This window comes from Lissotriton helveticus, chromosome 7 (assembly GCF_964261635.1).
Source record: "Lissotriton helveticus chromosome 7, aLisHel1.1, whole genome shotgun sequence".
NCBI lineage: Eukaryota > Metazoa > Chordata > Amphibia > Caudata > Salamandridae > Lissotriton > Lissotriton helveticus.
The window spans coordinates 1,283,540,801-1,283,567,553 of NC_136068.1; the positions used below are offsets into that span (position 1 = coordinate 1,283,540,801).

General features: G+C 46.5%; 1 protein-coding gene across 4 annotated transcripts in view; it reads left to right on the forward strand.

Moving 5' to 3' along the window:
* The window catches only part of TMEM94 (transmembrane protein 94), a 968,231-nt gene that overhangs the window by 364,434 nt on the left and 577,044 nt on the right, over positions 1-26,753 (forward strand). For 3 of the 4 annotated variants that reach the window (XM_078654522.1, XM_078654524.1, XM_078654525.1), the window contains 4 exons: positions 3,024-3,140; positions 3,593-3,649; positions 4,417-4,521; positions 24,484-24,648. In XM_078654522.1, coding sequence (XP_078510648.1) covers positions 3,024-3,140; positions 3,593-3,649; positions 4,417-4,521; positions 24,484-24,648 — 444 coding nt within the window. The remainder of the gene's footprint in view (positions 1-3,023; positions 3,141-3,592; positions 3,650-4,416; positions 4,522-24,483; positions 24,649-26,753) is intronic. The other variant, XM_078654523.1, reaches the window with a different exon arrangement.

Sequence of the window (26,753 nt, forward strand, 5' to 3'; positions counted from 1 at the left end):
GGTCGCAGAGCGGTGCAGCCGCCTGCAGGCTGGAAGCACACGGCTTGATATGGAATGATTTACATTTAAACAAAAACAAGCTGCGAGCAAATACTTTAAAGAACCAGCCCCGCTAGCTTTAGTGTTAATGTATTGGCAGTATTTTGTATCATATAAACGAGCAAAGTAAGTTCAGAGATGATTTGGAACAGCTGAGCTAATGTGCACACTCGCAAAAAGCACCAGGGCAGTTTTTGTAGCGCCAAAGAGGTGTGCGCAGATGTGTGTAAGCGCTTTGGTGCCGGGCATTCCACAAGCTGCCAGCAAATACTTTAGAGAGCCAGCCCTGCCAGCAATAGTGTTAATGTATTGGCAGTGTGTGTCCTGTGTTCGCACTGCTGGCCTCAGACCAATTGTGAGTCCTGTCAACGGCTGGAAAAACATGGTTGGGGTGTGTGTGTGTGTGTGTGGGGGGGGGGGGTAAGGGTGGGAGTAAGTGAAGGAGCAGACATGGGGCGAGCAAAATGAAGCCGCAAGAGGAGCTAGAAAAAAAGTACGGGGATTTTACAAGCAGCTATAGGAAAGCTGCTAACGAGCTAGCTGGCAAAAGCATACGTTTTCAAAGCACGAGCTAAGTGAGACGGGCCTGCAGCATGTAGGGGGCCACCAGAAATGCATTAACACCTTGCTTGTAAAACAGGATCAAGTGTAGCCGCCCCCAAGTCTGGAGTGGTGTGAAACGTTGCAATAGTTACTAAATGTGTTTGAATGCGAGTCTGCCATCGCACAATAAAGAGAAAAGATGAAGGTGCACGTTATCAGTCAACATCATTGGCATCCTTGTTTGGCAAAGGGAGAAACCCTTGCCAAACAAGGATGCCAATCCTACTTGAAATGTAAACACTGCTTTAAATAGGTTCATATTACCTCGTTTGTAACCAATACATAAAGCGTCTTGAAACATCTGTCTTAACACAACTTTTCTAGAAGTTGTTCTGACTTTACTCATGGTTAGTGAGATACAGACATGCACAGACATTATAATGAGAACACATCCAGATATATATATATGTAAGGTGTTTACATCTTTCCGTATCAAACAGTTCAGTTGCCTCCTTGCTTCTAGAACCCAGCTTGTGCTTTAGAAAGAGCTCTAGTACTCTGCATGCATTAAGGTCATTATATGGATAAAACAAAGACTGTTAGTCAGACGCAACACATTTTTGTTTGTCATATGTTGTGTTTATTAGGCAAATCTGTGACCAGTTCGCTCATGTCATTTAAATGCAGTCCAATTATGTTACTCTTTGAGTAACATAATTGCTCTTTGAGTTCGGGATATCATAATCAGGAATCAAATCAAAGATAGTAGATCAAGAAGACAGTGAAGAATGTTATAGTGTGTCAGTAGATGGAGAGGCGAGAGAGTGAGGCGTATAAGTAGAGGGGAGGGAGGAGGTGAAATTATAAGTAAAAGGGGCCAATAGAAACAGTGAGCATGGGGGAGTTTGCGGCCAGACCGTAAGTTAAATTAAGAATCCCAGTATTTATAGAGTAAAATGTGGCTGTCACTACTGCTGTCCACTGTATCTAGTATAGATCATTATTGTATCTTCCCACTTCACCGTCAATGAGAAAAAAAGAATAGAAAGATTTGGATCATGACATGAGATAGTGTTGGTTTACGATTAACATCATCGCTTGTCATACTGATTTCACGGATGGTTAATGCCCAAACAAAATTTTATATATTCAACATGTTTTTCCATTCCTATGCACTAGATGTCAGAAATTTATTAAAGATTAATTAAAATCGCAATCCCAAATTTACACTAGTTAGACATACACAAAACACACAAAATATCTTAAAGTATTATTGGTCTATAGATATGAATTACAGTTTTCTTTAAAAATTAGAGCAAAGTGCAATTTAAACTAAATGCTAAATTTTTTTGCTTCAAATGTTTCCTGGTTTTACACTCTGCATCATGGCTGGTGAGATCGCATTCATGGCAAGATCCAAAAATGTTATTAGACATTTGATAAGTTGACTGTTCCTTTAATACATTCTCTTAATGCTTGTTTTATGGTGCTTACCCGCCAAATGCCTGAAAACAGTGGGCACAACAACATTTTTCAATCCTTGGTCAATTGGAGGCAAATGCAGATCAAAAATATATAGATTCTACTTTGGCTTCACAATGTCTGCAACACCTGCAGCCTGGATTAATCCCCTTGCTCTACCTGGACTTAAACTCTGCTATATGGAGGAGTCAAATTGGTGAATTTAATTTAAGATGGTGATGGATTTACGTTTGTGGTACCAGAGTAGAAAAGTACTACTACAAAATCACCCCATTTTTAGATTAAAAATGTGATCAATGTTTTCCGCAAAAGAGAAGCTTACTTTTTCCTTAATTTTATTTAAAAAAATTGTAATCCAGATTTTGACACCATTCTTCAGTTGTTTCCAAATCTGTTAAAATTTTCTGCAAATTGATAAGCCATGATGAGGATCTTGTTGATGTTGAATTACTGAGTCCCTTCCAAACAAGAATTTGTAAGAATCGTCTTGTGCCTCTCTCAGATGATGACAATAGTTAATTAAGTTCCTGTTTACTATCTGGTCTATGTTTATTAACTCCAATTCAAGTTTCAGTGACGAGACAAGAATTAAGCCGTGAAAAGTTGTAATCTCATGTTTTCTCCTATGTCTATACTTGACTATGTAATTATGTAACCTGTAACTCGCTGATCCTCATGTAAAGCGCTCTGATACCTCCAAGTCTAGCCAGCGCTATATAAAACTTTGCAAATAAATACATCTTCAGATACAAGTCTACCTTTTGGTTCTCAGCAGAGGTGCAGCTATAGTCCTTAGGCTTGGTAAACTAAGTTATAACATTCTTTCACAGAAGAACTACAGACAAACAAAAATAGTCACTGCTGCTAAAGGGGAAGTAGCGTGTTTCAGCTTATTCACCCTTCTTATAGTGGGGATAGTTTGTTATGTACAGTTTAATGCTTTGTCATTGTTTCCTTAGGTAAATGGTGTCTTGCCTGTCCTTCCTCTACTTTTTCCAATCTTGTGGATTCTTGTCACTGCATTGGGTGAGGCTCGTGTACTAGCCCAGATGAGTAAGGGCTGCCCTTCTACCCTGGTAAGTGTGTTGCTGTTCTTTGTTGGGTGGGGAGAGTGTGTTTATTTGTGTAGGAAACTGATGCTTGCTTTTTACATGGTACTAACTGGCAGTATGATTGTGGCAGTACTGATGTTGATTATCTTGAATGGGGTGCCTGAACTCACACCTGTTTTTTTGGGGTTACCTTTTCACACATACTTTTGTTTTCAGGTGGGAGGGGGATGGATAATAGATGAGTGTGATTTCAGCATTCTGCTGTGGTGCACTACTAGTGTTTCAACTGTTTCTGCACTTTGAAAATTGAAGAACTTCAGTCTTTATGATGGAGTTTGTTTTGTTAGAGTCCAGTAGTATGATGAATTATTTCATCACTCATCGGCCTATAAAAGCAGTGAGACGTCTTCCCCATCTTCTCCAGTCTACTCCCTTTATGATAGCATAATAGTAACCAGTCTCTTCTCTTGCTCCAGATGGCTAAGTTTTCAGAGGACACGCTCAGCAGCTACACCGAGATGGTGTCATCTCAGGTACCCACGTGTTACTGGCCTTTTATTTTCTTTTCTCTGCCCAACTGCGCTATCTTTTAGTCCATTCTCACTCCCTGGAACCTAAACCAAAACACTAATAGTGCAAAGTCCCTTCCGTCCTCTGCCCTGCGTTCTGCTTGTGGTGTCTGTGTTTCTCTGGCTCTTACTCAAGTGGTAGCAGTTTTCTCACTTCTGACTTTTTGCTTGTTCCTACCTGCTTCCTGTCTGTGATATGTAGCTGCCACACTGCTTCAGCTTCCTTGCACTCTGCATGCTGGTGCATGGATATCTGTAATGCGCTGTCAGATTTTTTACATGAATCAGTCGATCATTACATGTGATGAACTAATCTGAGAGCACTAGACTGCTGCTCACCTTCCACACCCTTTCCTGTTGCATTACATTTGTGTTCAACGTATGTTGACCTCCAACAAGGTCAATTCATAAAAGTGTTATCCAGTGTAATGTCCTTTACTGATCAGAGGTGAGCACTTATGAAGTGAGTGTATTCGATCGGGAATCCTGAACGCATACTACGAGGCCATTGCCATCCATAGGGGAGGTCTGGGCTGCCACAGGGTTGCTCAAAGAGTCAGTGCTTTCTGTACTATTTTCCCTACCATGTCTGTTCTCCCTTTTGCGAGTTTATGCTTTGAATGCTGTATGATCTGAGGGGTGGTTTGTCATTGTTTGTGCACCTCTCACCAATGTTTTTGGTGTACATGTGTGCCACATCCAGCTATTATTGTTCTTTTTGTATCTGGCAGGAAATGATGCGGTGTGTCTGGAGTCATTTCCTCAGCTTATTGAGAGGCAGGTCGCAGACCCTCAGCCTCACCTCTAGCTTGCTGCACATCCTGGGATCAGTTACAGTAAGTCTATGTCCGAGCTTGATTGTGGTGACCCAGGTGATGAGGGCATGCCTATATGGGTAATGATACACTGACATAATTAACAGACTTGAATGGAGATACTAACCATAAAACCATTTTTCTTGGGGGAACTCTTGTCATTCACATGTATGTGCCTGATTTCCCCAGAATATGTTTGTCTTTGTAATGTCCTATGTTTTAGACTCTAATATTCAGTCATCACATGTTTGTACATTATTTTAAGGTACTTACCTGTTCCTAATGATTCGTCAGCTGCTAGACTAGAATTACTGTGGGCTTCAGTTCAAGTTCTATAAAGTGCAGATAGGGTGAGTGAATGAAGAATGGATGTACAGTGCTGGTCTGCAAACGGAATTACCTCAAGGTGATTTCTTGTTGAAGTAGAGTAAGAGGGCCAGAGTTCATGTATCTAAAAACACTGGTCCCTTCGTCTATGAAGTTCTGTCTTTCTTAAAAGTTTTACTGTCTCTGCAGTAGCTTTTGGTCAGCTGAGCACAGTTACTGTGCTAGAGAGTAGTGTTGTATTATACTGCTAAGACTTTTCTCTGAACACATTTGTGGATCCGAGTGGATTAAACTGCCACATAGAACATGCTTAACAACAAAAGTAAAAGAAAGAAAAAAATGAAAGTCACTCTTCACAACCAAAAAAATCAACTGGCGGACTTCAGACAATTTAAATAAACAGCTGCAAAAACAAAATATATATACACAACTAGCAAGGATATTAATCAAACAGCCAAAGATGAAACGGAGTACTGAAGTGCACACTAAAAGAGTGGGTTGGCGTATTCAAGATGTAAGTTTATGATAGGTGCTTTCATAAATAAATTAGTGTATATGTTGTAGTAGGTTAAGATAATGAAAATGTACATGGCTTTAGTACAGGTAAGTTTCAGTTCTATTAAGGACACGGAGGTGAGGATTATGCTTTCTTCCTTTGCTTTATTATATCAGCAGACATTTCGAAACACAACATAAAACTACTTTTTCCATGAATACCAGGCAAATAAAAAAAAGTTCAAGTTCATAAGTCCTTCTTCTCTGCTTGCAGCCCTGTCCTAACTTGGTCCCTCTTCACTGCTCACTCCTGCTCTTCATTCATGCAAATAATAATAAATAATAATAATAGGCACAGTTATAAAGCGCATGGTTACACTCGGCCAGTGTGTCCCCACGCTGCGGTGCAAATTGCCCTGATCGCTCCACCCAAACAACTTTGTATTGAATTTGATACGTCTTGTTTGGAACCATCATTCCCTGTAAAAATAGGCAGCATCAGAGACCATTTCCACTATGATTGTATCAGAAGTACAACCACTGAAACAATACAAACTGTAACGCAATGCTTAACCATAGACCCAATCTTACAATAAAATGTTATTACTCATTTAAACATTTAACCAAGTTACTTAGACCAGAACGGGGAGGGTACGCGTCGGTAATGATCACCGGGCGGGATAATCCTCGCCTCCGTGTGCTTAATAGAATTAAACTTACCTGTACTAAAGCTAGGCATATTTTCATTCTATGTCCGGACCAGAAGCTCAGATTATGCCAGTTCAAAGCTTGTCCACCACCAGCTGTGCCACTTACATCACTGGTTTAAAATAAAACCTCTTAAAATTAAAGTCTGAGGACCAGTTGGCAGCGCGCAAAAGATCCGCCAAACGTGCTCAGAGCGAAAATGCATTTGAGGCCATAACCCCTCTAGCTTAGGGGGCACCAAACAATTTAGTATCAATTCCCGCTTCCTGCATTACCCAACTAATCCACCTGGCTATGGTTGGAGAAAAAAACGCTTTGCATGGCTTTCGCAATGGAATAAGCAGCTGTCTCTCGCCCAAGGGGCTGACTTCCTCAGTCAACTCTTCATACGCGCTGGCAGGTCGCTCCCCACGCCGTGCAGCTCCACATGACTGTGCCTGTGCTCCTGAGCCCAGCTGCTGCCTGGTGCCGAGTTCGAGGCCCGCCTCCACCCGCAGGCTACCACCTGCGCCTCATCCCTGGTGGCCAGTGGTAGGCCGCAGGTTTGTCACTGCTATTCTTCATTGTGCTCTATTTTGTGTTCTGCTATCGTTTTTATTGTGCGCCTTTTTGTGCTCTGCTATCGTTTTTATTGTGCGCCTTTTTGTGCAATCGTTTTTATTGTGCTCCTTTTTGTGCTCTGCTATTGTTTTTATTGTACTCCATTTTGTGCTCTGCTATCGTTTTAATGTGCTCCATTTTGTGCTCTGCTATAATTTTTATTGTGCTGTATATTGTGCTCTGCTAGCGTTTTTATTGCATCACTGTACTGTATTTGCCCCTGTTTACTGTGCTGGTTCTTTGTTTTCTGTCTCTGTTTACTGCCGTTTGCCTGCCTTCTCTCCCCTTCGCCGTCCTTCCTCCAGCCTTTCCCGCCGCTGCGTCCCCTCTGGCCCCGCTCGCCCATTCGTTGCTCCCAGCTGCTCCTCCCTCCCACCTCCCCTTCTTATGGCGGCCGCTGTGTGGCAGTGAGAGCGACCCTTGACCCTGTCTCCAGGAAGGGCGCTCCCCGCGCAGCTCCACCTGACTGCGCCCGTGCTCCTGAGCCCAGCTGCTGCCAAGTTCGAGGGCCGTCTCCACCCGCAGGCTACACCTGCGCCTCATCCCTAGTGGCCAGTGGTAGGCCGCAGGTTTGTCACTGCTGTTCTTTATTGTTCTCTATTTTGTGCTCTGGTATCGTTTTTATTGTGCTCCTTTTTGTGCTCTGCTATCGTTTTTATTGTGCTCTATTTTGTGCTCTGTTATCGTTTTTATTGTGCTCCATTTTGTGCTATGCTACCGTTTTTATTGTGCTGTATTTTGTGCTCTGCTAGCATTTTTATTGCATCACTGTAATGTATTTGCCCCTGTTTACTGTACTGGTCTGGTTACTGCTTTTTGCCTGCCTTCTCTCCCCTTCGCCGTCCTTCCCCCATCCTTTCCCGCCACTGCTTCCCCTTCGGCCCTGCCCCCCCGCTCGCCCATTCGTTGCTCCGCCCCCTCCCAGCTGCTCCTCCCTCCCACCTCCCCTTCGGCCGCGCAGCGGGCGCGCCTAAGGCAAGCCCGTCTGCGCTCGTCCGCGTCTGGACCACGTCCAGCGCCAGAACCCCTGCCCAGCGCCAGAACCCCTGCCCCCACGGACGCCACGACACCCAAATCCTCTACGACACCAGCACCCTTCACGCACTCAACTCCAGACGAGAACACACCTGCTACCGGGCCACCCCGAAGCTCACTCAAGGGCCCTTCACCTGCCGGAACTGCAGCTTCACCAGAATCCGGCCCGCCAAACCGTCAACCAAAGAACCCAACTACCTCAGATGTATCCTCCTCAACACCCGCTCTGCCCGCAAACATGCCGTCGAACTCTGGGACCTCCTCGACTCATCCTCCCCAGACGTCGCCTTCCTGACGAAGACCTGGCTGAACCCCGCATCAGCCCCCGGCATCGCCATAGCCGTTCCGGAAGGCTACAAGATCACCCTTAGAGACCGCACTAACAGAGTAGGAGGAGGAGTCGCCATCATTCACAAGAACACCCTCAGAGTCTCGACCAACTCAGACGACACCCTCAGCACCGCCTTCACTTCCAGATCCACACTGACCCCAACACCACCCTCAGAGCAACCCTCATCTACAGACTCTCAGGCACAGACAACAGTTCAGCGACTCCATCGCCGACTTCATCAGCACACATGCCCTCGCCCCCACGGACTACATCCTCCTCAGGGACCTGAACTTCCACCTCAAAAACAACAACGACACCCACTCCACCACCCTGATCAACAACCTCGCCAACCTCGGACTCAGACAGCTCGTGACAACACCCACCCACGCTGCCGGCCACACGCTTGACCCCAACTTCTCCGCAAGCCCCCACGTCTCCTTAAGCCACACCACCGAACCCCATTGGACAGACCACCGCTGCATTAATTCACCTTTAGGAAGCCCACCACGCACCACTGCACCCAACAGATGACCTGTCGCTGCTGGGGCAAAGTCACTGAAGACCAGCTAACCACCACCCTCACCCAGAGGCCACCCGCCGACCCCACCAACCCCGACACCGCCACCCGCAACCTCAGACAGTGGATCGACGACTGCGCCAATACCCTCGCCCCGATCAGGACACCCTCCAACAACCACACCAGCAAGAAAGCCACCTGGTTCACCGAAGACCTACAGGCCTCCAAAAGAACATCCCGGAAACTGGAGAACTGGCTCCGCGAACAATCACCGAACAGCTACACAGCCCACAAGAACGCCACCCGCAGACACCATCAACTCATCAGAGCCGCCAAGAGGGCCTCATTCAAGGACCGCCTAGACAACAACGCACACAACAGCAAAGAGCTCTTCAACATCGTGAAGGAACTCTCCAACCCCAACTCCAACACCAACGACATCCCGCCTTCGCAAGACCTGCGCGACTCACTGGTCGCCTTCTTCCATCGCAAAATCGCGGACATCCACAACAGTTTTAACTCCACGACGGCCCCGACAACCACCGCCCCCACGAACACCACCTGCACCAACCGCCTGCTCTCCTAGACCAGCATCAACGACGAGGACACCTGCAAGATCATGAACACCATCCACTCCGGATCACTGTTAGACCCATGCCCTCACCACATCTTCAACAGAGTCAGCACAACCATCGCACCCCACCTCCGGAAAGTAATCAACATCTCCTTTGAGACAGCAACCTTCCCGGAAAGCTGGAAGCACACAGAGATCAACGCCTTACTCAAGAAACCCAAGGCAGACCTCAAGAACTTCCGACCCATCTCCTTGCTCTCGTTTCCGGCGAAGGTCACCGAGAAACAAACAACTGACCCGCTACCTCAAGGAAAGGAAAACAACATCCTGGACCCGTCCCTGTCCGGGTTTCGCAGCATCCACAGCACCGAAACCACCCTCATTGCCGCCACCGACGACATCAGGACCCTGCTAGACAACAGCGGCCCTCATCCTCCTGGACCTGTCAGCCGCCTTCGACGCGGTCTGCCACCGCACACGACGAACATGCCTAAACAACACCGGAATCCAAGAGAAGGCCCTGGATTGGACCACCTCCTTCCTCTCAGACAGAACCCAGTGTCCGCCTCCCACCCTTCTGATCCAGTGCCACCGAGATCATCTGCAGCGTACCCCAGGACTCAGCCCGACACTGTTCAACATCTACATGCACCCCTCGCCCACGTCGCCCGAAAGCACAACCTCAACATTATCTCTTCACACCGATGACACCCAGCCAATCCTCTCCCTCACAATGACCCTCACACCGCAAATACCAACCTCCACGAAGGAATGAAGGCTGTCGGCGAATGGATGAAGTACAGCCGACTAAAAAACTGAACTCTGACAAGACAGAGGTCCTCATCCTCGGCACCACCTCGTCAGCCTGGGACGACTCCTGGTGGCCGATAAAACTGGAAACAGCCCCAACACCCACCGACCACGCTCGCAACCTAGGGGTCATCCTCGACTCCACCCTCTCCATGACTAAGCAGGTCAACACCGTCTCCTCATCCTGCTTCAACACCCTCCGAATATTCCGCAGGATCTTCAAGTGGATCCCCACCGAGACAAGAAGAACGGTTACACAAGCCCTCGTTACCAGCAGGCTGGACTACGGAAACGCGCTCTACGCTGGAACTTTGGCCAAGCTCCTGAGACAGCTGCATCACATCCAGAACGCCTGTGCACGCATGATCCTAGACATCCCCCGCCGAAGCTACATCACACCCCACCTGAGAGACCTGCACTGGCTCCCCGTCAACAAGAGGATAACCTTCAAGCTCCTCATCCACGCACACAAAGATCTCCATAACATCCAACCAGCATACCTCAACAGACGACTCTGCTTCTACACCCCCACCCTACCAGCTCCGCTCTGCAGACCTCGCCACAATCTCCCACATCTGAATAACGACCTCCGGTGGCAGATCCTTCTCCCACCTCGCCGCCAAGACCTGGAACACCCTTCCCACCAACCTACGGCAGACCCAAGACCTACTGGCCTTCAGAAGACTCCTCAAGACCTGGCTCTTCGATCAGTAGCAGCACCCTCCTCCTCCCCCCCTCCTCCCAGCGCCTTGAGACCCTCACAGATATGTAGTGCGCTCTATAAGTGACTTGATTGATTAATTGATAGGCACTGTACCACACACAGCTTGCTGGATTCCAGGATTACCAGATATGAGATAACCCTAGTATTGCATTTGGTCCTTTTACTGACTGTAAATGAAACACCATCCAGGGAGAAGACTCTGCGCAAGATATCCAGAGCTCTCACATCTGACACGCGCCTGCAAGAAACCAGACACAATAGCATCGCCAATTTGACTGAAATCTCCTTGCGTGATCAAAACCTGTTCGGCTGCCAGGATAGGAAAATATTGTGCACCAAATTGACCTCCTACTGCTCAGAATAGCATGGTACTGGCGGAAGGGAAAGACGAAGTCCCTGAAAAAGTCTACAGACAAACAGATGTTCCCCCACTGGAGCACCATCAATGGTGATATGGCCCGCAGAAATTGCCGATCGGAACGCATTGATAGAGCGGCAAGCCAACCGTTCCTCTGCGAGACCTGCCAGGAAATTAAGGATCTGGATTACATCTGCACCCATGGGATTGACACCTGTCGCATACACCAATGGCGCTATCTGTTCCAGACAGATCAGTACCTCTTGAGTGTGCTGTCAACTCATGCTCTGTATAATAGCGACAAAGTGTGTCACTAATGGCCGGGGAGCGACCAGACTGCCTGAAATCTGCCAGGCCATCATGTGCAGCATCCCCTACACCACTAGACTGTGTGGATTGCCATCTAGATTCAGCAGGATGTGAGGATAGTGGGGGAGTTAGGTTGGAGAATCCCATAAAGTTCTAGAAGAACCGGGACCCACACTTAAGATCTCCAAACTGGAGTAATCAACACAATCCCTGCTTGCTGGCGAGGAGGGAATGCCTAACTTCGATTTCAGTCCTGGAGGAATGCTTCTGTCTGGTCTCCAATTGAAACATCTTGGTAAATGATGATCCAGTTGTGACGCAAACATATTGACTGAGAAGGGGCCCCACCTCCCTGACAGCTGGGAGAAAACTTGCAGGTCCAATTTCCCAACACTGGAGTCTATTAGATGTCGAGAGTGCCAATCTGCTACCTGGTTTGCCTGACCCATAAGGTATTCTGCTGTGACAGAAACCTGGTTCTCCAGGCAAAAGTTCTGGAAATCCTTGGCTAGGTTCACCTGGGTGCAAGATCTGGTACAGCGCAGGTGATTGATCTACCTGACCGCGGAAATATTGTCTATTTTGAGGAGAATGCATGATTGCACCCTGTATTTCGTCCAGCACTTCACCACAAACGACCCTGCCAGGAGCTCCAAGCAATTGATATGCAAGGACTCCTCTTGCTTGGACCAAGCTCCTCCTGTTGAAAAATCTCCTCACCTGGCACCCCAGCCAGATTGAACAGGAAAATGTTGCTGACAAAACCATTGGGATGCTTTTCTGAGCAAGAAATCGCCCCATTCTGGATGAGGCTGGACTCTGTGTCGCGCAGGGAAAATGAAATGGGGAGGGCAACCTAATGAGGGCAGCCGAAGAATTCCACTTGGAAGCCCTGGACCATTTGGAGCACCCAAACATCACTGGTGATAGAAGCCCAAGCTTGGAGGAAGATCGCTAGACGACCCCCCCCCCCCAATCGCAGGCTAATCGATGACAGGACACTCACCTTTTCCAGAGGCGCTCGATGGACCTCTGTAGCCTCCACAGCCTCAGAACGTGTGTCTTCTGGTAGGGTAGAATTTATTAAAGCATGCACTGTCCTGGTACTGCTACGCCCAGAGCCTTGTCCCCTGTCAGGGTTGGAGTAGGAGTAATGGGCGCTTGAGTGGCACCTGCCAAGTCCGGCCGCTGCTACGAACGACCCCATGGACAACCTGAGTGGTATAGATCCTCCGAATGTTGGACTGGGCTATGTCCATGGAGGTGATCATCGCCACAAACTTGCTACGTTTTTTGACAAAGGAGTTCCCAAAACCACCGCCTGGCCTCCCCTCCAGCCTCCGAAGAGGCGAGGTCTCCCAATGTCTGGTCCACCTTTATTAAAAGGGAGCGCTACCGCTCTGTAAAGATTGTGAGGCCTTAGCATTCTCACCCATATCGAGAATCTTGGGCATTGGGCTGACCGGGTCCAGAAGCTTATCCTGGTAGGAACGCCAGGAGCAGTTGATGCCCTTCTTAGGGTTCTTAACAAACTTTGTGAGGAATGTCCCTCCCTCCTGTAGTGTTTGGAGGGCCTTTGGGGGATCTGGCATGGGTTTAGCCCATTTGGCGCACTCCAGCGCAATCTGCACTAAGAGGCGCTGCTCTAAGGGCTCCATGGCCTGGTTAACAGCCCTAAAAATTGATTTATCCAATGCTTGATAAAACTCATCGTCCCAATGGAGGAAGGACAAAGGGTCCTCCTAGAACTGATCCTGGCCAGACTGGATAGCCAGTCTGACAACATGGATTCAAAATGTGGAACGTACGCTTACCACTGCGGGCAACTTTATAATTGCTGGGAGCACAGGTTTAAGGCACGCAGAGAGTAGACAGTATTTGGGCAGGAAGGGGGCCCAGGCTGATATGGGTGGCCAAAGGCACACAATTAATGGGCTGAGCCCCGGAAAACTCATGCCCTTTAGTTATTCCGGGCTATTGCCACCTGAGAAAGTATGCTACGCAGCACTGTCAGCTGCACATACAACCCCACAGGGTGTTAGAAACAACACAAACATAATTACACCATAGGGCATAAAGGACTTGGGGATGCAGATCCAAACAAGGGTGTCAATCAGGCAGCTAGGGACAAGGCTGGGCTCTCCTCAGGGCAGCACACACTCAACAGTAAGCAAAAGGAAAAACTTCCGCTGCCCATAAAGGTGCCACTGTGCCCTCACGCGGTGGGAGGACCTCACCACAGGAAATATTGGGCAAAACATTGCGTAAGGCACGCAAAAGTGTCCCGCAACAGACCGCAATCTGAAACGGAATCGATTGCCTGCTTGAAAGACAACCTAGCATTCAACCACCATAACAATCACCCCTTCACAGGAGAAGAGAACATGATCGATTTAACTTGCTGCTGAGCATCAAAGAAGGAGGAGGAGTGAACAGAAAAGAGGGACCAAGTTGGGACTGGGCTGCAAGCAAAGAAGAAGGACTTGTGAACTTGGACTTTTTCCTATTTCCCTGGTGTTCAAGGGAAGAGTAGTTTTTTGTTGTGTTTCGAAATGGCTGCTGATAGAATAAATCAAAGGAAGAAGGCATAATCTGAGCCTCCGATCCTGATATAGAATCAAGGAATATTCTGACTATAGTTCCGACCTTGACATAAGTAGTAATTTTTAAGTCGAGCCTAGAGTCAGTAGGCATGCGCTGCACTGGGAGACATGTTGTAGTGGTGTATGTAATAGAAGCCCCTCCCACTCTCCACCCATATTTGTCATTGGCTTGTGTCAATGTCCTTCGTAATTGGTGGCCTCTGATTCATAAAGTGGCTTGTTTGTCCCTCCTTAGTACCGCCTTGTCTTCATTTGTAACCTCCCATGGCGACTGGCCCTTTTACTTCGGTTGTTACACGGTACGTCTTTTTTAGTATGTGAGCACGATTTTCTTTAATGAGTTTCTCTTACTGTAGGCACGACGTGCTTTGCTTATGTTCAGTGCTCTATGCATGCTGGTTGTATGACACCAGTACAAAAGCCAAAATGCAGACGACTTTTGAAACAAATGTGTTTTCATGAAATGGGCGTTAGTACACCAGTTTATTTCCCGAAAAACGTTTTCAAGATGTGCAATAATGTGCCCTTCTAAATGCCGTAAGTGGAATGGCATTAAAACGCATTCTGTATCTCCCAAAAACATTTTAACGCCATATATTGAACATGCCTAATAAAGTTCTTTCAAACCAATATGCCGGACAAATAACATAAAATGTTGCTTACTTTTGCAAGAGGTTGAACGGTCCAAATATGCAGCGGCCGGGCTTCACACTCCGCGCTTTGGTGCTCATTGCGATGTGTATCTCGTCTGGCGGTTCCTTCTTGTCATCCCGCAAGAGGACGCAGTGCCTCAAGTATGCTTTACAAAAATATAATCTACTTATATTCTGATACGTTTGCTGTGATTGAGACAACCACTCGTCCACTTCTGTATGTCCAGTGTATACTTTCTGTAAGGAAACTGAAGTATTCCATTAACTGCTCGGGATTAATTGACAGCTTGATCTTCTTAGACATCTTTTGGTCTGTAAAGCATCCCCCTTTGAATTATGATTCAGTATGAGCATATGTTCAAAATCCAACTTTTCCGACAGATGAGACTCAAAGCATTTTTTGCAGATAAGCCATATAATCCAGATAGGAGTCATTCTGGTTTAAGAGATCAATCCACCGTTTTTCTACCATCAGGAGGCATACCTTTTGAATTACTTGTTTTTGAAAAAAATTTATTGAAAGACTTGGATGACTTCGATAAGAAACGGAAATACACCAGATGGAATAGGAGTAAAGAAGAACAAAAGGCACTTGAAGATCTAAAAAATAATCAAGAAATTATTATAAAACCAGCCGATAAAGGCGGAGGAATCGTCTTGATAGAAAGAGAGAAATATGAGGCGGAAATCAATCGCCAATTATCGAATGAAGATCATTATCGCAAAATTGACCAAGACCTTTCCAAAACTGTCTTAGACAAACTCAAGACATTGGTTTAAAACAGTGAAGAGAACGGTTGGCTTTCAAAACAAGAATCCAAATTTCTTCTTAATCAAAATCCCAAGACAACTCTGATGTATATACTCCCAATGATTCACAAAGATGCTGCCAACCCCCCTGGCAGACCAATAATGTAGGGAGTAAATTCGATTCTGGAGAGACCAGCAAAATACATTGATACATTCCTAAAACCATTAGCAAGTTCTACCACCAGCTACATCAAGGATACAATGCAAGCAATAACCCTGTTGGAAGGACAAAGTTTTGACCAACAGAAGGAGCTTCTAGTCACCTTAGACATCGTGAGTTTGTATACGAATATACCACAAGAAGAGGGACTAGAAGCTATACTTTACTTCCTGGTGAAACGAACTAGACTACATGCCATCCCAACATCCTTTCTGGTGGAATTGGGGAAAGTATGTCTAAAGTATAATTTCTTTGAATTCAATGATGAACAGTATTTGCAGATCAAAGGTACTGCGATGGGGTGTCCTTTTGCCCCAGAAATGGCCATTATGTTTATGGCACTTTATGAAGATCGTTGGATCTATAATAACAACCCATTTGATGCCATATAAAAAATATAGACAACGTTTTCATGCTCTGGAGGGGAAACCCGCAAAAACTAGAAGAATTTAGTGTGTGGATTAATCAACGGAATCCTAACATCCAGTTCTCCTTCAATTCAAGTAAAGATGACATTAATTTCCTTGATCTTATGGTCAAACATGACAAAGGGACAATTTTCACTTTGTTGTTCACAAAAAATACTGACAGGAATACGCTGTTACATTTCACGAGCTTCCATCAAAGAAATTTGAAAGACAACCTTCCATTCAGTCAGTTCTTAAGAATAAGACACAATTGTTCAAAGAAGGAAGATTATTTCTCAAATGCAAAAATACTTCTGGAAAAACTGGTTTAACGTCATTATCCCAGAAAATTGACGGATCGGGCAATGAAAAGGGCGTGGTACACGCTAAGAGAGTCCTTACTAACACCAAAAGAGAAATCAAAAGATATGTCACTTGTATGCGTTACTACCTTTTCCTGACTATGCAAATGAAATCAAGAAGATCGTAAAAAAGAATTGGCACAGTGTCAAATTGTTGGAAGTCTTTAAGGAATTTCCAATTTTCGCCCTCACTAATAACAAAGGCATTAAAGACCACTTGGTACCGGCAAATACAAAAAAGAAAAGATTTGAACCAACATTGCAATCCATGCTAGCACTACCCCCAGTTAAAGGTCCCCACCGGTGCGGAAATTGCCATTCATGCAACAGCACCATTGATGGAAATTACTTTAACTATGGAAACAAAAACTTCAGACATGATGAGTACACAAATTGTAACACCTCCGATGTGGTCTACTGTGTGCTCTGCCCCTGAAAATTGGCTTATGTTGGAAAAACTACACAACAAATAAAAACCTGTCTCACACAACACAGATTGCGCAATAAATGTAAAGTACTCTCTGCGCCCATGGTAAAACACTGTCTGGAAAATAACCATCTGCCACGGGAAATGAAGTGGACAGTGCTAAAACACGTCAAAGGCAGAATGACAGATTCTCTTCTTGAGAATTTTGAGGCAAAATATATTTTGTCACTGGGCATAATAGAAAATGGACTCAATGAACTTTCGGAAATCATGCACTGTGCCTAAGCTTCTCGGTAGAAAGAACATTTATTGGTTAAGCGATCCTGATTCAAAGTGAAATTGTTAAACGAAGACATATAGTTACAAATATGGAGGCTTTTAACTATGCATCTGCCTAGCAACCGGCGATCGAAGATATCAACAATTTCACAAGTACACGGTAGCCATGGTAACTAGCGTCCCGGAAGCCAGGCATCCTTCAGGAAGTAGAGCAACGTCTCCGACGAGTACGTACACACGTAAGAAACATAAAAGTGATAGGATGCGTACGCACACGTGACCTACACGGAAGTCGAGGACCGTGACGAGAATTCCGAGTAAGCTGTACGAGCGTGGCAAAGCGCGAGTCGAAATTGGAGATCGACTTTGGCTCACCTTCAAGGTAAAGGCTCCCTTGATTTCCAAATAATCTTTAAGCTCACAATCCTGGAATGCATGAGGCCTTTCTCCCCCTCACCTGAGCACAAAATCGGGGTTTCCAAGTTGCATGCTAAAATCAACATGGACGACATTCGATGCCACGAAACCTGAGGCAGTTGCCATTTTCCGTCTCATTTGTAATGTAATGTTCTGCCCTAACGAAGTTTAAAACAGGCAATGCACCATACAATGTGAGCACTTTGAGATCTTTTAAATCACGGCGCATGGTAAAGAAACCACTACACTTATAAGTAGTTAGGTGCCAACCGAAAATTCACAATTTCAAGCACTTTGGGAATTATTTCCTTTTCTCAACCATTTAAAAAATAAACACTATTAATGCATGCTGAATAAAGAACACGTTATAAGGTCGAAATCCTTCAATTTTAAAACCCGTTCCTCCATTTGTTGCCCATCGGTATCAAGAGCATGTGAAGAGAAACCTGAACACTGCCAGACAAATTTGATTTTTTTGTCTGAAAAATCAAAGGAAGCTCCTTGGACTCCTTTCTAAAACCTTCCAAAAAAACACGCCTCGATTATTAGGAGGTATGATCCCAATGTATGGCTTTTGGTAAAATAATTTCACTTTTCATGTCATTCTCCACTCAGCTTATAAATTAAGTTTAACTTCTTTTCACTTTAAATTTTTAACCAATAGAGTCCTACACAGAAAATTCCATCCCCGAGGAAGACCTTCTTTGAATCCTCCTGGTCCCCACACGAAGGTCGAAACGCGTCGGCACACCCTTTACAACCCCTCCATTTCACAAGGCCAAGAGTATCGCCATTTTTAAACAACAACATAGATTAACAACTGCTTAGTTTAGCCAACAAACTGTGGTGCAATCAAATATAAAATGGACTTAGGCGCTCTCTGACCTTTCTCACAAGTTTGGACCATGTATTGATTTAATATCGAGGAAAAGTAGAGTGTATTTTCCAGATATATGATTATAGTGAAGTAGGACCCTTCGGTTTCACTACATTGTCCTGAAAAGTGTTGTGGCCATTATGAATTTGTTTTTTCATGCACTGTAAATAGAATTTTTATGTATCATAATTATGCATAAACGTGAAAATTTGTATTAGAAAAAACGAATGTAATTCAATCGCGTTACAAAACAGAAAAACAAAAAAAGTGATTTTGAATCCGTTTGCATGAAATGTCAAAATTGAATATTGAGTATTATTTGACTTATTGATGTTTTGTTTGTTGGCCCACAAATGTGAGTAGGCATAAGATTGACAGTTCATACATTAAAACAGAAGTGGAAGTTCTTTACCTAAGTTTCTGTTCAAATATAAACATTGAATTAATGGTCATAGAAGCAATATTCAATTGCACGGTTTCATTTGGGCACAGCACTGAGATGAATTTAGCGCCTCACACCATGCGGTAGTTGCATACAGCATACCGGCCAGCAGGCACAATACGCAGCATATTCTGAGTTGGTCTGCCTCAAAGCCTATCTAAAACTTGATTTTCTCTTCAGATGATCCGGATTGTAGCCCAAGGTGTGTATGTGTAGCCTGCACTGCTGCTAGACAGGCATTCTGCGCTGAAAGGGAGCGCCGCTGGCGTGTGTCTGTTGCGTTTGCTTAAGGACGGAGAGCGCAACAAACCATCAGCCATGTGAGCTCTGAGAAAATATTGTTTAATGGAGGCAAGCCACAATTTTTTTTTTTTTTTTTTTTAAAACCTTTATTGTAACATAAGGCAGATACAATCACCAGCCAGCAGAAACATAGCCGGCTATCATCACAAAGACGGGCAGAGCAAATCAATAATGCAAACCACATACAACCCGCCTCAAAGTCCAGAGTAACAACCAGGACACTATCGCACCATAACGGCGCTAGGATAAGAGAGGTTTCATTTTTCTATAAGAAGAATCAAAAAAAGAACAGGATCCGATGACATACGATGTAGTAACGCCAGGCGTAGGGAACGTCAAAAAGCAGGATATGCACATTCGGGACCACTGCAAGCGGGGCGCATGCAAGAACACGCATTAAAACAGGATAAACAACAAACATTACAGCACGCCCCCCCGCGCAGCACCCGCCCACTGGATCTAATAAGAAGTCATTAGAACATCCCCCATACTGGTTGAAGACACAAAAGCATACGGTAAACCACCCATCATTCGGAATCCCATAGAGAAAGGGGGAAAGAAAGAAGTGAAAAAGGCAAGCAGAACAAGAAGAAATAGAGGCCCTAGAAACTGAAAAAGAGAAAGAAAAACGAAGAATACCCCCCACCCTGCACCCCTGCCTCCAGCTACGGCCTCCCCCTCAGCAGAGTGCCTGTCGCCCCTGTCATGAAACCCGAAATGTAGAAGATAGAGAAAAGAAACTACCACCCACCTAGTCTAAAGAAGGAACCCAAGCGAGGGAAGAAAAGAAGGAAATGGAAAATGGAGGGGAGCCCTCTAACAGTCCCCCGGCCCTCCCTCAGCAAGGAACGAATGTAGACAGGACATAATACACCCCCGCATGAACGCAACAGAATAGAACAATGCACGAGGCACAGGAGCAGCCCAGCATGACAACAGAAATAAAGCAATACGTCACACATCCCCCTTGAACCCCGCAGGCAGGAAATATCGAAACGGAAGAAACAGCATTTGTCTTTGACCCGTCCTGCGCACTTCACAATGGCCCACCAAATCGTCACACCCCAAGTCAGCAATCATAAGGATTAAAGATAGCGGAGGAAATCGAAACAACATTAAGTCTGTAGTGTCACACTGCGAGCAGACCACATCCGCGCCCGCTCCCCGCCAGCGTGGTGGATCAAACCTGACACAGCAACATGATTGCCACGTCGCAATCAAAAAGTCAGATCAGGGAAAAGAGCGTCACAGTGTAAAGAGAGGGCGGAGCAGAACCAAATATATCAACAGCATGGCGTGAAAACAAAGTCCCTAATTCGGTTCCAGGCAGGGGCCCACGGATAGTCACAGATCACAAACGTCACCCACTGGAGATAGCTCGAGAGCCCACGTTACAGGTTACAGGATATCGGTACCGGCGCCATCTTATCGCGCCTGGGTAAGCAACGCACCAGTCGGGCTCAGTAGATCCGTAACAAAGACAACACCCTCCAGCATACCACCCAGTGAACGGGCATCCTGCGAGCAAATAAAACGGAGATTAGCTTAGGCAACAGGGAAATCGCCAAGATGTAGGTCTGCTCCATTTCCCCCATGTCGTCAAGCGCCCTTCCTCCATAGGACAGGAATCAGGCCAGGGAGTAGTATCGCGGGTGTGGCACTCTGCCCCCTCCATTACGTTCCGAGGAAGTACCATCCAAAATCAGGGCCAAGGTATGCGCAGCCGGGCATCAGGCGTCCTGGGATAACGATCAGGGCACTGAAACAGCGGAGACTCGACCAAAAACACACCGCCGCCGGGGGAAGCCGCGCTACAAAATGCAACTGAGCTCAAGTTCAGGATTCTCCCGCAATGAGCGGGACAGGACCAGCCACGGTCCCCGGCGGCAGCCGAGTAAAGTTCCAAAAACAAGAAGGGGGGGGGGACAAACGACCCAGGGAAACCAAGAATAGTCGGTCTCGTAGGCATGTCCCCCATCAGGTGGGCGAGCGACCCGAAAATCGGCCGACCCGATTCAATCCGGCGCCGACCGGCCCCCACTGCAACCGGTGGCCGTTGTTGTTCGACTGGCGGCCGGATCAGCCTTCAGGCGAGTCCCCGGTCTTCACGCTGCCACAGGCCGCAAACGCCACCTTCCGTTTCTCCCCTTGTGGAGGTAGTACAGACCTCGGGGACGCGCCATCAAGATCCGGAGCTGCTCCTGCGCCCGCTCGCGTCCATTGTCATTCAGGATAGCAGGCGGAAGGCGTCCGGAGGAGGAGATGACACACGGAGCCGGGGGACTGAGCGGCCATCTTCGATGCCGACTTGGCTCCGCCTCCGCAAGCCACAATTTTTAATTCTTTGGATTTTGTCAGCATTCAGATCTAGATTATCTGACTGGCAGAGCGCATGCACTTCTTTTACTTAAATGCAAGCTAAACAGGAAAGCACTGCTCTAGGGTAGTAAGTACCTGTATTTTATATTTACATATCTGGCGCTGGCTCTGACCCTCCTAGAGGTGCGCTTTAGTCCATGTCAACAGCATATTTCGTTAAAATTGCAGGACTCATATTAAACATGTCAGTAAAAAGATAGGCTTACTAATGACTCCGTCGTTATGCCGGTTTCGTTAAAATGCATTCCAAAGTCTTCGGGGAAAAAGGTTGTTTGCCGTACAGTTTGCCTGCAGCCGAGAGAGAGGACGGGTGTGCGCATCTCACTGTTCCCAAATGCAGAGTGAGGGATTTTCACATGGGATTGTTGGCTCACTCCGTGAGGGAACTTGTATAGCGCTGCACTGTGAAAGGAATCGGATCTGGGCGCTGAGTAAAAGGGTTCATAATTTCATACATCACCACGCAGGACTGTTATAAGTTGTATTTATTGATTTAGTTCTACCTTGCACCCTTCTCCCCTCTGCCTTGCACCCTTCTCCCCTCTGCCTTGCACCCTTTTCCCCCTCTGCCTTGCACCCTTTTCCCCCTCTGCCTTGCACCCTGCTCTCCTCTGCCTTGCACCCTGCTCTCCTCTGCCTTGCACCCTGCTCTCCTCTGCCTTGCACCCTGCTCTCCTCTGCCTTGCACCCTGCTCTCCTCTGCCTTGCACCCTGCTCTCCTCTGCCTTGCACCCTGCTCTCCTCTGCCTTGCACCCTTCTCCCCTCTGCCTTGCACCCTTCTCCCCTCTGCCTTGCACCCTTCTCCCCCTCCTCCTTGCATCCTTCTCCCCTCCTCCTTGCATCCTTCTCCCCCTCTGCCTTGAACCCTTCTCCCCTCTGCCTTGAACCCTTCTCCCCTCTGCCTTGAACCCTTCTCCCCTCTGCCTTGAACCCTTCTCCCCTCTGCCTTGAACCCTTCTCCCCTCTGCCTTGAACCCTTCTCCCCTCTGCCTTGAACCCTTCTCCCCTCTGCCTTGCACCCTTCTCGCCCTCTGCCTTGCACCCTTCTCGCCCTCTGCCTTGCACCCTTCTCGCCCTCTGCCTTGCACCCTTTTCGCCCTCTGCCTTGCACCCTTCTCGCCCTCTGCCTTGCACCCTTCTCCCCCTCCGCCTTTCACCCTGCTCTCCTCCGCCTTGCACCCTTCTCCCCCTCCGCTAGTGCCCCCCCCTTGCCCCACCCTGCGGACGCCCATGGTGTTGGCACTCTAATTAGGTCAAGCCTGGGAAGCGCATGGGCTGCTCTTCAAGGCATGCTGTATTCGAGTATAGACTTGAAGGCCCACCCACTCTCCGCCCATATTTGTCATTGGCTTGTGTCCATGTCCTTCGTAAATGCTGGCTTCTGATTCGTTAATGGGCCTGTTAGTCCCTCCTTGTTTTCACTTGGAACCTCCCAAATGAAAAACGTTAGTCTGTGTTTTTGCTGTAGACAACGATTCTTTTTATTCCATAGAAAATTCTGTAAAATCACAGCAAGCAATGGACAAAACAGCTGACTCTTGATCTGTAAGACACAACTAACCTCTGGGAGATACATATCCCATCTACTTGTCTCACTACTATTTCGCTCACTCCCATTAGGACTAAACCATAAAGAACATATGATATGTCTTTTACTCATCAGGCCCTGAAGAAGTCCCAAGAGGGACGAAACGCGTCAGCTGTCTTGTCAATTGCGTGCTGTGATTTGAAAGAATTTTCTATGGAATAAAAGGAATAGTTATCTACAGCAAAAACGCTGACTAAGGGTTTTTCATTTGGGAAGATATAACTTTACATCTTTGTGTTGGACTATGGACACGAATTGCCTTTACCAATTTCCTACTTGTTCATTTGAGTGCAGGGCCATTCTTGCTTAAATTTGTTTAAGGGACGCATGACTGTCACGTCCGGGGTCCATTGCACCTAACCTTAATCACAACATCGTAGCCACGGTACGCCTTAACGACTGGTGCAGGTATTGCTGCCCTGACCTCCTCCTTTGTGCTCTTGTTAATTGTTCATGGTCTGCTTCTAAAGGTGCTGAAAGTATCAAGCAAGAAACTGATGTTGGCGCTCAAGGGTGGCCCTTATATGTGACTCTTCTTTGTAATTTCCAGAGCAGTACAGAGACAGAGTGAAGCCGCATGGCACAACTGAGCAGTGCGCAATAATTTTGCTGAAAAAGGTTCAGAACCCAGTCTGTAATTTAGGGGATATTCTAAAGGTGAGGGATCAGTGGTTACATTAGAGTATCAACCAGAAAGAGGTTTACTGAAGGCAAGTAACCTGTTCCTGTAGTCAAGGAGGGTACCTGGGCTGTTGACCTCAGTGCAGCGAGTGCAGTGAGAGTGCTGATGAGTCCAATGTGCATGATTGGATTACTTTCAGTGTATCCCACCACTGCCACTCTGCACCCCATTTCACAAGTACTTCATTCATTATGCCGACATTGCATTCTTCCTCATGATCTTCAGGGAAAGAATGAGGTAGAAAGACCAAAGACAAGGATACCGCAACTAATGCATGTTAGGCCTTACCAAATGGTGGGTCAAAATGTATAGCTACCTGATCCTTATAAGAATTTATGTTGAGTATATTTTCTTGCTGTACAACTCATCTTCTCTTTGACTACCTGGGGATATACATACATGCACCTGTACTATTTATGTTATTGAATTGACTTGATGATCTAACCTATATACATTTAACCTTTCATTGGGACTCCTATATTATTTAACTTTTCAGTGCTTGAATTACTTGAAATAATGCTCACTTTTTTGTCTTTCTTTAAGACACTTATCTTTCATCTGTTTGATACAGCATGTTCTTGAAGAGTACTCTCTGACTGCTAAGCAGCATGTTACAAAGCTGGCTTTAAGACTCCGGTTAGATTTGGTCTGGAGAATGTGTTTATCTCTGGCTTCATAATGCAGCAAGAGGGTTAAGCTAGACAGACCAATGTCGTTTTTTTTCTCAGTGTACTGCTACACCTCTCTGCTAACTCATCCCCCAGGGCAATCTAAGCTCCATGTGCCTGTTTTTGTTTTGGTGTAGGTGCTCTGTTGTGTAGACAAGCAAGGAGTTTTATCTTGGCCCAACCCCAGCCCAGAGACTGTCCTGTTCTTCAGTGGAAAGGTGGAACAACCCAACGATAGTCAGGAAGATCTGATGGATGATATGTCTTTAAGGTCCTTCATCCGACAGGAAACGGACGATGAGGTAAGCAGACTTCCAGTAATGTTAATTGTTCTATTACATATAAATAGTCCCATCACATATAAAACTCAAACTTTTCTTAAAAGAGAATCTTGGAACAGTGGGAGAAATTATTGGTCAGGAACGGACTTGACTATGAAACGCTAGAAGTTTATTGGGTAGGAGATGTGGAGAAACAGATCTGCATTTATTTTATTGAAGGTGGATACCAATTAACTGTTTGCTAATTTAGGATTAATCCACCACATAGTTAATTTCTTCCTGTCTTATTTTATAGATTTGTTGGCAAAGTTACCTGCCATACATGTAATTACAGTTCTACATCATTGGTATCTTTCGTAGATTGACATCCAGCTCACCCTCCTCCCAGTCAGAGGCTCTACATTTACATATATATAATAATGGGAGGGGCCTAGTATTATAAGGAGGAGGTTGGACTCACCTCGTTTCAGCTGCGGCATCTGAGGAAGGCTCATGCGAGCAGAAATGCATCATGCCACAAAAAGCTGCTGAATAAAGAACCCCCGACAAGCTCCCCGCTGTGTCCTCGTGCTTCTTTGTTGGAGAGGTGTTCTTTGTATATTTCACGCGCTTGCTAGAGCGCGTTCTGAGGACCTCGTTCTACAAGCATCCTGCATTGAACTGGCAATGTGGCATTCGTGTTTCCGTGTTAACGGAATTTGCAGGATCGCCTCTGGATCAAGCCTTGCTGGTGTCTGCTGTGCATAACAGCCCGTGACTGCACGGGGGAAATAGGGATCACGGTATCACCAAATCCACAGCCCAGCCTGACTGGTTATTCAGGGGCAGAACGTTGGGGACTCGAGGGAGTTCCTGATTCAAGCTTCGGGGTTTGGCCGCATCATCAAACTTCCCCCCTTAACTGGCAATTCAGCGTCCATTGCAGGACATCATCGCAGCTCCATACCTGGTCTCACTGGAGAGGTGAATCTTGGGAACTGTAGTTCGGAACAATTGACTACAGCTGCAACGCATTCAGAGGAGCTTGCTGACCTCACAATAATGGGAGGGGCCTAGTATTATAAGGAGGAGGTTGGACTCACCTCGTTTCAGCTGCGGCATCTGAGGAAGGCTCATGCGAGCAGAAATGCATCATGCCACAAAAAGCTGCTGAATAAAGAACCCCCGACAAGCTCCCCGCTGTGTCCTCATGCTTCTTTGTTGGAGAGGTGTTCTTTGTATATTTCACGCGCTTGCTAGTGCGCGTTCTGAGGACCTCGTTCTACAAGCATCCTGCATTGAACTGGCAATGTGGCATTCGTGTTTCCGTGTTAACGGAATTTGCAGGATCGCCTCTGGATCAAGCCTTGCTGGTGTCTGCTGTGCATAACAGCCCGTGACTGCACGGGGGAAATAGGGATCACGGTATCACCAAATCCACAGCCCAGCCTGACTGGATATTCAGGGGCAGAACGTTGGGGACTCGAGGGAGTTCCTGATTCAAGCTTCGGGGTTTGGCCGCATCATCAAACTTCCCCCCTTAACTGGCAATTCAGCGTCCATTGCAGGACATCATCGCAGCTCCATACCTGGTCTCACTGGAGAGGTGAATCTTGGGAACTGTAGTTCGGAACAATTGACTACAGCTGCAATGCATTCAGAGGAGCTTGCTGACCTCACAATAATGGGAGGGGCCTAGTATTATAAGGAGGAGGTTGGACTCACCTCGTTTCAGCTGCGACATCTGAGGAAGGCTCATGCGAGCAGAAATGCATCATGCCACAAAAAGCTGCTGAATAAAGAACCCCCGACAAGCTCCCCGCTGTGTCCTCATGCTTCGTTGTTGGAGAGGTGTTCTTTGTATATTTCACGCGCTTGCTAGTGCGCGTTCTGAGGACCTCGTTCTACAAGCATCCTGCATTGAACTGGCAATGTGGCATTCGTGTTTCCGTGTTAACGGAATTTGCAGGATCGCCTCTGGATCAAGCCTTGCTGGTGTCTGCTGTGCATAACAGCCCGTGACTGCAAGGGGGAAATAGGGATCACGGTATCACCAAATCCACAGCCCAGCCTGACTGGATATTCAGGGGCAGAACGTTGGGGACTCGAGGGAGTTCCTGATTCAAGCTTCGGGGTTTGGCCGCATC